Source organism: Leuciscus leuciscus (genome assembly GCF_965113295.1).
Source record: "Leuciscus leuciscus genome assembly, chromosome: 5".
Taxonomy (NCBI): Eukaryota; Metazoa; Chordata; class Actinopteri; order Cypriniformes; family Leuciscidae; genus Leuciscus; species Leuciscus leuciscus.
Window position 1 is genome coordinate 45907243 of NC_138729.1, and position 10917 is coordinate 45918159.

At 37.0% G+C, this 10917-nt stretch overlaps 1 protein-coding gene across 2 annotated transcripts in view; it reads left to right on the top strand.

Moving 5' to 3' along the window:
• The window catches only part of lrrc74b (leucine rich repeat containing 74B), a 17981-nt gene extending 7078 nt beyond the window's left edge, over window positions 1-10903 (top strand). Inside the window, exons 3-11 of one of the 2 annotated variants that reach the window (XM_082170848.1) lie at window positions 681-823; window positions 3184-3316; window positions 4527-4733; window positions 6437-6546; window positions 8224-8339; window positions 8675-8753; window positions 8912-9007; window positions 9096-9186; window positions 10143-10903. In XM_082170848.1, the coding sequence (XP_082026974.1) occupies window positions 681-823; window positions 3184-3316; window positions 4527-4733; window positions 6437-6546; window positions 8224-8339; window positions 8675-8753; window positions 8912-9007; window positions 9096-9186; window positions 10143-10147 (980 nt within the window). In that variant the 3' untranslated portion in view covers window positions 10148-10903. Of the gene's footprint in view, window positions 1-680; window positions 824-3183; window positions 3317-4526; window positions 4734-6436; window positions 6547-8223; window positions 8340-8674; window positions 8754-8911; window positions 9008-9095; window positions 9757-10142 lie in introns of those variants that run through there. The other variant, XM_082170847.1, reaches the window with a different exon arrangement.
• Window positions 10904-10917: the final 14 nt, after the last annotated feature.

The following is a 10917-nucleotide window of genomic DNA, read 5'->3' on the forward strand; positions in this document are numbered from 1 at the left end:
TCTTGCTGAAGCTCAAACGTGCTGCGTAACACAAGAATGAACCTCATTGGTTCTTGCACGTCAAGTGAACATGCTTGAGCTTCTGTTTACCATAACTGATGTGTGAGTTGATGAATGTTTATATGTGAATAAAAGACTAAATTAAATCTGTTCATCATATAAAGTGATCAAGTCTCTTCGGAAAATTTGGACTAAACCATTCAATTCATATCGATTAGTTTTACGATCTCTTTATGAACTTTTTGAAGCATCAAAGTGTTAGTTGCGTAGCTGTCAATGGAGGGACAGAAAGCTCTCAAATTACATTAAACGACATGAGGGTGAGTAATTAATGACAGAATTTTCATTTTTGGGTGGACTAACCCATTAAGTGAAATGATTAACTAGACATGCTAACTATCCAAACCTTGACTCATTATTGGGCTTGTAAGAACACCCTAGAAACCACATAGAAACAGGCTAAACACCACATAGAACACTTTAGCAACCACATACAGCAGCAATGCAATGGCAACCATTCATAACATCCTAGCACTGGTTCTTGTCTGTGTTTGTCTATACTGATTGAGAATTTTTTTTCTTTTATCACCATTGCAACTGTAAATATTTTACCAATTTGCATAATTTATACAAGAGATATCTTATCAAACAAATGAGAGATATTCTGATTGTTTTTTTAGATGAAAAACAAGCATATGACCCTACAGGCCAGTCTTGCTACAAAGAGGATTGTAAGATGCTGAACGTAATTCCTGTATCCTACTTCCTCCGAAATATGAAACAGAGTGAAATCAACATGATGCATTATGGATTGGGATCACAGGTAAGAGAAAAAAAAAACAGGTTTAAAAGAACTACAATCCCATGAAGCACTGTGAACCGCATAATTGAATTAAAAACGATGGAGAAATATAAAACTACTCATTTACAAATTTTGATTATACATATAATCGATTACCAGGGGGTCAATGTTTCGGAAAAAACAGAAGCTTCCCCGGGGGCCGCCATTGATTAGCAGAACTTCACCTGCTGTTAGCATTCCATTGACTCCCATTCATTTTGGCGTCACTTTGACAGCGAATAACTTTACATCTGAGGCGTTTAAAGACTCCATTTGTCCATTATTTATTTCTAAAGAAACACGAAAATGTATAAAAGGCTCCATTACCTTGTATCTTACGTTATGGCCCCGTAGAAGCAGTTTTTGTAAAAATAGGCTAACGATTGCGTCATAACCACGCGACTCTCTGTCGCACAGTAGAGAAATTACCGTATGGACAGGAGGAGAAGCTCGCGGACAATCGGGGGGACGTGGAGGCAAAATGACAAAGTAATTCATCAGAATACTTAGCAAAAGTTGCTCCTGCTCCTAGCTCATGGACACCTCCTACTCACGCTCTCCGTCTCTGCAAGTTTCGGAAGGGAATGATTCAGATTTCTCTTGGCACAGCTACTAGAAGACAGACGGGTTGCTCACGTCACATCTACGTCGTCAAGCTCAGTTTGAGTCTGCGCAGTACGCTCGACCTTCAGGAAGTGAGAGCTTCTAATTGACTTCACTTTTCTCCGTTGAATCCAATGGGGTCGCTGTGTCCATTTCTTTTACTGTCTATATCGATTACGCCATTCGCAGTGCTTCATTGGAGTGGGCGGGGCTAAAGATGTCATTTGGAGCCTGTAGCTTTTTTCGATTCTGTGATTGGTGTAATTTTCTGCACAGCCTCATGGGTAATGTAGTTTTTCTACATTTTCTACGTTTTTCTATATCCAGTGTTACACATGATTATTTTAAAAATAAGTTAAAATAAAAAGAGCTGATGGCTTCAGCAGAAGCCCAGCAAGCAATAGCCGTCGTTTCACCGTCTAGGTTAACGCTGAAAAGGGGCGGGGCTACATAAGGTCTATAGAGCTGATATAGTCCGGATATGAGTAACCCACTTCTAGCCAAAATAACCTTGAATTTGGTTACATGTCGTTTTTGCCAAAATAACTTGCATCTTGCAATATTATACGATATTCCACCATGTAAGCAAAGTACAATGATTACAAGGTGTTTGGTGTCATTTAATCTCTCATTTCATTTCTTTGTTATCTAAATGACGACTAGTCTATTCTTGGGCTATGGTTTAGACATCTATTGAATTTTCACTCACAGCCCAAATTTTGCCTTGTTTTAGCCTAGACGTCTGGGCTGTGTTTGGGCGGCTATTAGATGTCTTTTAAACGCAAACTTGCTTGCTGGGAGTTAACAACTTCGTAGTCATTAAAGGTTTATAAGTTATAGTTCAAAATCAACTCCCTTATGGAGAAAATTAATGGAATTTTTACTTCCGGAACTGACTATTGCACTCTATTTGGCATGATTTGTTTGTTTCAGTTCTCTGATTGGTCAAGATTTTATTGCAGAATCATGGGTAAAGTCATTTTTCATGAGGATTCCCACTGTTAAACATGATTATTTAAAAGTAAGTTAAAATAATGTGGGCTGATGGCTCCAGTAAAACCATATACCAAATCAGTAGGTCTTTTTTTAAGGTTTATAAGTTAAAAATCACTTCTCCTATTGTGAAAATTAATGGGATTTTTAGTTCTGGAACCCGACTTTTGCACTCGTGTCTATTGTTTAGGTGCATAGATATATACACACTAGATGTCGCCTTGTCTACGGCAGTTCATTGGAACGAATGTCTTCAAGGCGACATCTAGTGTATATATCTATGCACCAGTCTGTGTACACGTCAGATCAGATCACTCGGACATGGCTGTGTATAAGAGGTAAAAACGATATAAATACTGTTCGTTTTTCTCACACAAACCGCTCGTTTCGTGTCTTAGGCCATCAATGTGTACTTACGATGGGCAATTGTTTAATTTGGACGACGGGGAATTGTTTTAATTTGGACTCTGTGCATACTCTTTGAGACCGTGACCATAGACCTGCATTATATGACTGACAGACAAGAACGGTTTGAGCTAAAAATATCAAAATTGAAACTACTGCGGAAAAAAAGACACCTACATCTTGGATGCCCTTGAGGTAAGCTAAAACATACCAAAAATTAATTTCAAAGTGAACTATCCCTTTAAATGAAAAACCGCTGGCCTTAGGACAAAATTCTTTGGATACACAGCATAAAAGGGTAACAAAACAACGTTAAACATTTTAAAAACCCTCCTCTATAGGGAACCAAAGCTCTGGCAGTTTCTCTGGTGACCAACACCTCCATCTTGAAACTGAATCTGAGAGATAATTGTATGGAGGGAATGGGCGCCGCTGCCATCGCTGACATGCTCAAAGAGAACTGCTTCATCACAGGTGACACACACTGCTTCTACTTTACTATACTGCCTTGTTTCCTGTTGGACTTTTATTTGGGATTCACTAGCAGTGTGAACTTCAAGTCTGTTTGATCTTATCCGTGAGACAGTCTTGTCATGTATTTTGTAGAGGAACATGGGGATCGGACAGTCTGGAATCTTTTAGAACCCAGTATTTTGCAAGGTGTTTTATCATTCCTGTCCTGCACTGTGATATCTGAGCACACACAACGGTGCTAGACTGCTAGTGAACATTTAATAGAAATTATCCAGTTCAAATAATAGAATTATGAAATGGAGTTAATTCTGTTGATGTGAATGTTATTAAACGCACACTTTCACTGAAAAAAAGGATTAACTTTGAAACAATTTTCACTTAGAAATTGCTAGTAAATTTCACAAATGATTACTAAGAATTGGCAAGCAAAGACATTTAATTAAATGTGAAATTTTGAAGAAGAAAATCAGAAATAGTATTTTATTGTTCTAAAATGTGCTCCAATAATCTTTGTTTTATTTACAACTTCAAAAATATATATTTTTTTGCAGTTTATCATCAGTGTTGGGGAAAGTAACTTTTAAAATGAATGTGTTACTCCCTAAAAAGAAGTAACTAATTGCATTACTTAGTTACTTTTGATGGAAAGTAATGCGTTACATTACTTTTGCTTTACTTTTTCTCACCTGAGCTGGGCTTGCTTGCTTGCTTGTTTTTTAATAACAAACAAAAGTTCTATTTTTGGCAAATGTTAAGGCCCTTTCACACCAAAAGTGAAGTGAACAGTCCTCAGGTTGAAGGAAATGCAGATTCACGCCTGTACAGTAGAGGGCCCAGCTCAAACTAATTTTTCAGCTGTGTTGTGTACATTTTCTGTTGTATTAATTATGTTCACAACTTGTAATAATTACTTCAATGAGCTCATTGTTTCTGCCTTAAATTAATTAATTATTAGCTATATATGTTCATTTCCGAAATACATTATTTGGACATTGTAATGTAGACACATTCATATGTATTGTGAAAAGCGCCATACAAATAAATGTGAATTGAATTGTTGCTGCCGGATTGGGGAAGAAAAGGATGCAGTCAATAAATAGGAAAAAAGTAACTTGCATTACTTATTTGAAAAAGTATCTCAGATATTTTGCTGTAAATTCAAAAGTAAAACTTTTATGATTATGGAGTTAATTGTGTTTTTCCCTCCCAGACATTGATTTGTCAGAAAACCGGATGGGTGAATATGGAGCCAGGGCTCTGTCCAGCATGCTGTTGGAAAACACTACCCTATTCTCTCTCAACCTCTCCGGGAACCATCTGGATGAGCGAGCGGCCAGACACCTGTCTCCAGCTCTGATCGGCAACCAGAAACTCCAGCACCTCGACCTGAGTCACAACAGATTCGCAGATATGGCAGGTGTGAGATGATGTGAAAAGCTTGCGTTTGAAAGGTTCACTTCTTGAGCTTAGACATGATTACGGCCGACTTCTTCTTCAATAACTTTGCTTTTAAAGGGGCATTTAGTGTTATTTGGCTGTCTAATGTTGAATTATGCTTGCACATAACACTTGAACTGGAAGACTATTGCATGGTCACTTAGTATACTAGAAGAAAACAGCTTGAGATTTGACCTAACACATGCATGACAATAAAAGAACATTAACCTTCACTGAAATATTCCACAATGGGAATCAAATTAAATATGTCAGTTTCTCTTACTTTGATTATGCTGATGATTTTTCAACACTCCTGAGTGTAATAAAATAAAATGTCTAGGCACAAAATTGTTGTAATTTAGTTTCAATTCACTAATCAAAAGAGAACTCTCAGGTTACATTAGTGTTTTTGTACTGCGAAAACTGAGCTTTTTGAAGTGCATTCCTGCAACAGAAAACTTCCATTTCATACCAACTTTAATTAGAGGTTGTGCATTTGCTTTTAAACAAACTTTTGACTTACACTGTTAAATCATTTTTTTAGATTTTGACAAACATAGATATTATGTCAGATATAAAAACCTTCAAATCTGCTGTTTTCAAACACATCTGGCTCACCAAAGATTATCTTTCTGTGAGAAATGCAAAAGCAATTTTTCAAAATAACGTTGTTTTTTATAGCTAAGTGCCCTCTTCTTAACTGCTATGCAAATTGGAAATGATATTCAGCTTCAGCACAAGCACAATATCTTCCTATTTGCAAACATCTCCATATCCAGAGGGCTGGATCTCAAATGATCGGAAACCCCAGTATGATGATGAGGGATATAGAATACAGTCCTAAAGCCCCATAGCTGTCAGCATGAATGACAGTGTGAACATAGGGAAATTGCCTTGATAAAATATTGCATATAATCATCAAGAGGAACTCCTCCATGACCTGCCATGATTCATACATCCTTAACAGATTCCACTGGCACATCTCTGTTCATATTGCATATGGTGATTGCTTTGCTTTTATAATCATACACTGCTTGCTTATTCTTGGCAGGCTACCCTGGTGACCATTGAAAACATGGCCAATAAGGCCTGATATAGTAATATAAATCAAATATGATATTCATTGTGTTTTTATTTATTTTAAGAGCTTTGAAAATGGAAACAGTTTAAGGAAATGCTATTTATTATACTGTACGTAATACACTACCGTTCAGAAGTTTGGGGTCTGTTCGATTTTGCTCACCAAGGATGCATTTATTTGTATTATTATAAATATTAATATATTTTAAAATAGAATTTATTCCTGTGATCAAAGCTGAATTTTCAGCATTACTATAGTCTGGAAATCAGTTGTGGTGCTTAATATGTTTGTGGATGTTGTTGATGCACAGACATTTATTTGAAATAGAAATATTTGAAATAGAAATATTTTGTAAAATGTTAAATGTCTTTACTGTCACTTTGTATCAATTTAATGCAGTCTTAATGAGCAGTCACTCATTATGTTATAACTTTTTTATTTGAGGGAGAGGGTCACTCACAAGGGGACCCCTATATTTTGGCCCTAAATTACTAGTCAGTCAGATCATACAGAAATCAAATTATAAGTGGAAGGCACAATAATACACTGAATTAATAACAGTTACTCCCCCGTGTTGCTCGGCTTCTTTCTCCTCCCCTCAGGGGAAATCCTGGGTGCTGCTATTGCCGAGAACACGGGAATGAAGTCACTCAATCTGGCTTGGAACTGCATTCGAGGAAAAGGAGCCATTGCATTTGTTGAAGGCCTGGGGGTGAGAGAAAAATAAAGTCCATCCTCTGCCAGAGTCAGTCACTCATGCTAAGAATTTGCTTTAGCCTAAAATCCATTGATCAAGTCAAGATTTAACAACTCAGATAGAGTAAAATGCTGTTAGATCCTCCATTCCATGCAGTAAAGGAGTCTTATCATGAGGAATCAAAGTGTATTTGATGTTTTGAGATAAAAGAGTTAATTTAACTATGAAAACATACTGAAACTTCCTCCCGTCCACAAATAAATTAATTAATAAGGAGGATTTCCATCACGACATCTCTTGGAATAGGTTTAGGATGTCATTGAATATGGCAGTGTTAATGTATTTGGTCTTGGCAGACTACTCCCAATAGGGGGTCAGCGCTATGTTCCCACAGCCCTATGTTCCCACGGCCCTATGTTCCCACATTTCTAAGAATTTTTTTTTTACTGAAAATTTTGAAAATTAGGCCCTATGTTCCCACAACCATATGTTCCCACAGCCCTATGTTCCCACAGTCCTATGTTCTCTCATTTAAAGGACAAGTTCGGTATTTTACACTTAAAGCCCTGTTTTCAGATCGTTTCTGATGAAATAGAATGGTTAAGATTGAAATTTGGACAAATGTTGCTGGCCCGAGAATTTTCAGTTTCTGTGGTAGCACCCCCCCACCTCCACAATGGCTGCATAGGTGCACTGGAACAGTCCTTCCTAAAACACATTAAACTTTCGTTTACAAAGACGTGAAACTCACCGAGTGGTCAGGGGTGTTCACTGATATGCTCACACAAAAATCGCTGCAAAAGTTGCTTTCCAACAGGTTTTATCGTAGTTTTTGTCCAACTCCATTGACTTGTATTGGATGTGCTGTGAGGTACGGTATTACTCCGCCGCCGGAAATGGGGTTGTTTGTGGGCTGGAGTGTCCATAGGGGAGTGTCTATTATTCAAGCTCTCAACGGAAGAATGTACGGGTGTGAGGCGTTTGGAAAAATAGGTCCACAGTTTTACAACAAATGGAAATACCGAACTTGTCCTTTAACTATGTCCCCTATGAAGGGTAGCTTTTAGTGCTTGTGCTGGTACAGGGATAGCCCAATTACATCCCAGACAAGTCTCCCTCCTGTGAGGGGTAGGTTTAGGTATGTTAGGGTTAGGGTTAGGGCTGTGGGAACATAAGGCTGTGGGAACATAGGGCTGATAGACACACAGACACTTTATGTGATAAGATATGCTGCATAAATAAACATACATAAATCCCATAGCAGATCTAGGCAAGGGGAGCTGGGGGAGGTGGAGGGTCTCAGAGGAACTCTGACTAGTTTTTAGCAAACAATGAACCAGACTATTTAAATGTTGAGCAAGCATTCTCATTGGCTGCAGGGTCAGCAGAGGCCAATCAGCTTGTGCCATGTGGTAATGATGTGATTGCCTCCAGATTGCATGTAAAGGACCTATCAGCCTGTGCCCTCAAGAGTTTCAAGACTGAACTAGATATTTATTGAAATTAAGTAGGATGAAAAACAAAACAAAAACATATATATATATATATATATATATATATAATTTGCATAATTATTATTATATTTTCTTAAATATATTATTTTATTTTTAATCTGATATATGATATGACCCTTTTAAAAAAGGAGCACTTCATTTCTGCACGTGTTACTACAGTTGGATTTGATTTTTTAAGGGAAATATCTTCTTGCGGACCCTGGATTTGTCGTACAACGGCCTGGGCAAAGAGGGTGCCGTGGCTCTAGAGGAAGCACTCAAAAACAACAATACACTGGAGGATCTGAACATTAGGTACTGTCATCATAGTATGGTTATATATCATAACTGTGCTCACCGACGAGTCAATGTTTTGAAGGCACAAACTGCCCTCACTTATTGTTCCCTACGTGCACACGTGGACAGTTGTCTTGATTTATTGCCGTAATTATGAGATGGTAGACGGCTGGAACTGTTCTGTGTTTGTCTGCTAAATTTGTTTGAATGTTCACAATGCACATTTATTCATGATTTATTTGCAGTGGTGAAATCAACAAACACCAGACTTTGCAAACAGTCAGTAAAATGACAAACACTTGTACTTCCATTGCCAAAAATACTTCAGTATTGTCTTTTTTCTTTGTCTGCAGCAATAATCGCATACCCTTTGAAGGAGCCGTGCATTTTGCGCTGGGCCTCAAAGTGAACTCAACTCTACGTATTCTCAAAGTATGAAACATTAGAATAGGAACAGCAGCTGAATTGTTGAAGCAAGTAATACTAAAGTGGCTTTTGAGCGTAAACTTTCAAGTCTGCGTCAGAAGAGATTTACAGCATTTCTGTATGTGTTATTATGACTAATTCTGTTGGTTTTCGGTATGATCCAGATGTCTAGGAACCCAATGCAGTCAGCGGGATGCTTCGCCATTCTAAAATCGGTTCAAGCAAATCCAGAATCTGCAGTCGAGTTCTTGGACTTCTCTGTGAGTGGCCCTTACCCATTAATTTCTCATATTTCCTTTGATATTTATTGGTCTTTATTTCTAACATCGTTTTTATTCATTTTTGTAGGATATTTGCGTGGACCAAGAATTTAAAGACTTACTCAACAGCACCAAAGAAACACTCCCAAACCTCCAAGTGAATCATAGTGGAAAAAAGACCTGGGCCCGTATTCATAAAGATTCTAAGAATCCTCTCAGAAAACTCTTAATTTAGCTTAAAAACTTTTACGTAGGAGTCTTAGCTTAAGAGCAATTCGGGACCGATCTGAGAGCAACTCTGAGTAAGGAAAAGACAAAAACTTTCATCTTAGTAAGGAGGCGGGGTTGACCCCGTTGCTATGTATGACACAATCTTTTGACGACTGTGATTGGTTGGTTGTCCAAGAAGGGAAAAAAAGGTGATTTTAAGTATAGGGTCTATTCTAAGCCTTCACTTTGAAATTACATGCGTAATTTTTCCTATTTGACCGTTCTCACACACACACACACACACACACACATTATATATGTGTATATAAATCCCTTTTTTTTATTTACCATGCTGTTAATTTCCTATAAGGTATTTGATTGGCTTAGAATGATAAAAATTGTTCCACTCTTTCCAATTACACTGATTGCTGGCATGTCTATTTAAGTGGTGGTTTGAATGTTGGTTTTAATGTTTCAAACAAGGAATTTTCCCAGTTGCCAAATATCGTAATGTAGTGATTACTTTTATTTCTGGCGCTATGGCATTTCTGCGCTGTATCGGAGATGTTAGCGTGTCTCTAATAAGATCAGTCACAAACATGATCCCTGCACGATCTAATCTATAGCGTCTTATTAACTCACTGTTATTCATTGTTTGCAACACATTTCTTCTCCCTCTTCGTCTTTCTGCCATTTTCTCCTCTGCTAAAGAAACTCTTAAGCCTCTTAAAAGTCCTCGTCCGTGCTCCTAACAATTTTGACCTTAAGACTTCTTTTAAGGGTTAAGATGCTTTCTGAATTACTTTTTTCTTTACTAGGATTTTTTCTTTAATTTTAAGAGTAAACGCCCACATTTCTACGAATTTTCTTAGAATTTTGTCACTAGGAGCTACTCTTTGCATTAAGATTCTTTATGAATACGGGCCCTGAAATTTATTACAAAAATATTCTGGACAATCCATAGGCATGTAAAACTGCAAATGTATTTTTGAACTTGCATATAATTGAGACTCTAAACTGATTTGAATCTAGCCTCACACTCCCCCACATGGTAAATTGGATCAAGTCACAGTTGATGGATCGGTTTCTGCCGTTAAGGGAACAATGGTTCAGTGGAATGATGTATAGATTAGGATTTGATAGCATTAGTGACCTTAGACTTTCAAACATATCTAACAAAATTGGTAGTTGACATGACGTGTGGAGCAATGACAAGCTAGACTTTGTGTAAAATCATTGTAAACATCATTTATCCAATTACTTTAAACTACTTACCATTCCAAAATTTGGGGTCTGCAGGATTTTTTTTATGTTTTTGAAAAAAGTCTCTTATGATCACCAAGACTGTATTTATTTGTTCAAAATACAGTAAATATTATTAAATATTAATACAATTTAAAAATAACTCTTTTATATTTTTATATATCTATTCCTGTCATGCAAAGTTGATTTTTCAGTATCATTACTCCAGTCTTCAGTGTCTCATGATCCTTCAGAAATCATTCTAATATGCTGAGTTCAAGAAACATTTATTATTATCAATGTTGAAAAACAATTGTTCTGCTTTTTCTTTTTTTTGTGAAAAGTATGATGCATTTGCAACTTTTGATCAATTTATTCCTTCATTGTTGAATAAAACAGAAAAGTATTAAATAAAATATTTCTAATATCTTCCTCACCCTGCAAGATTATTCAAGTGA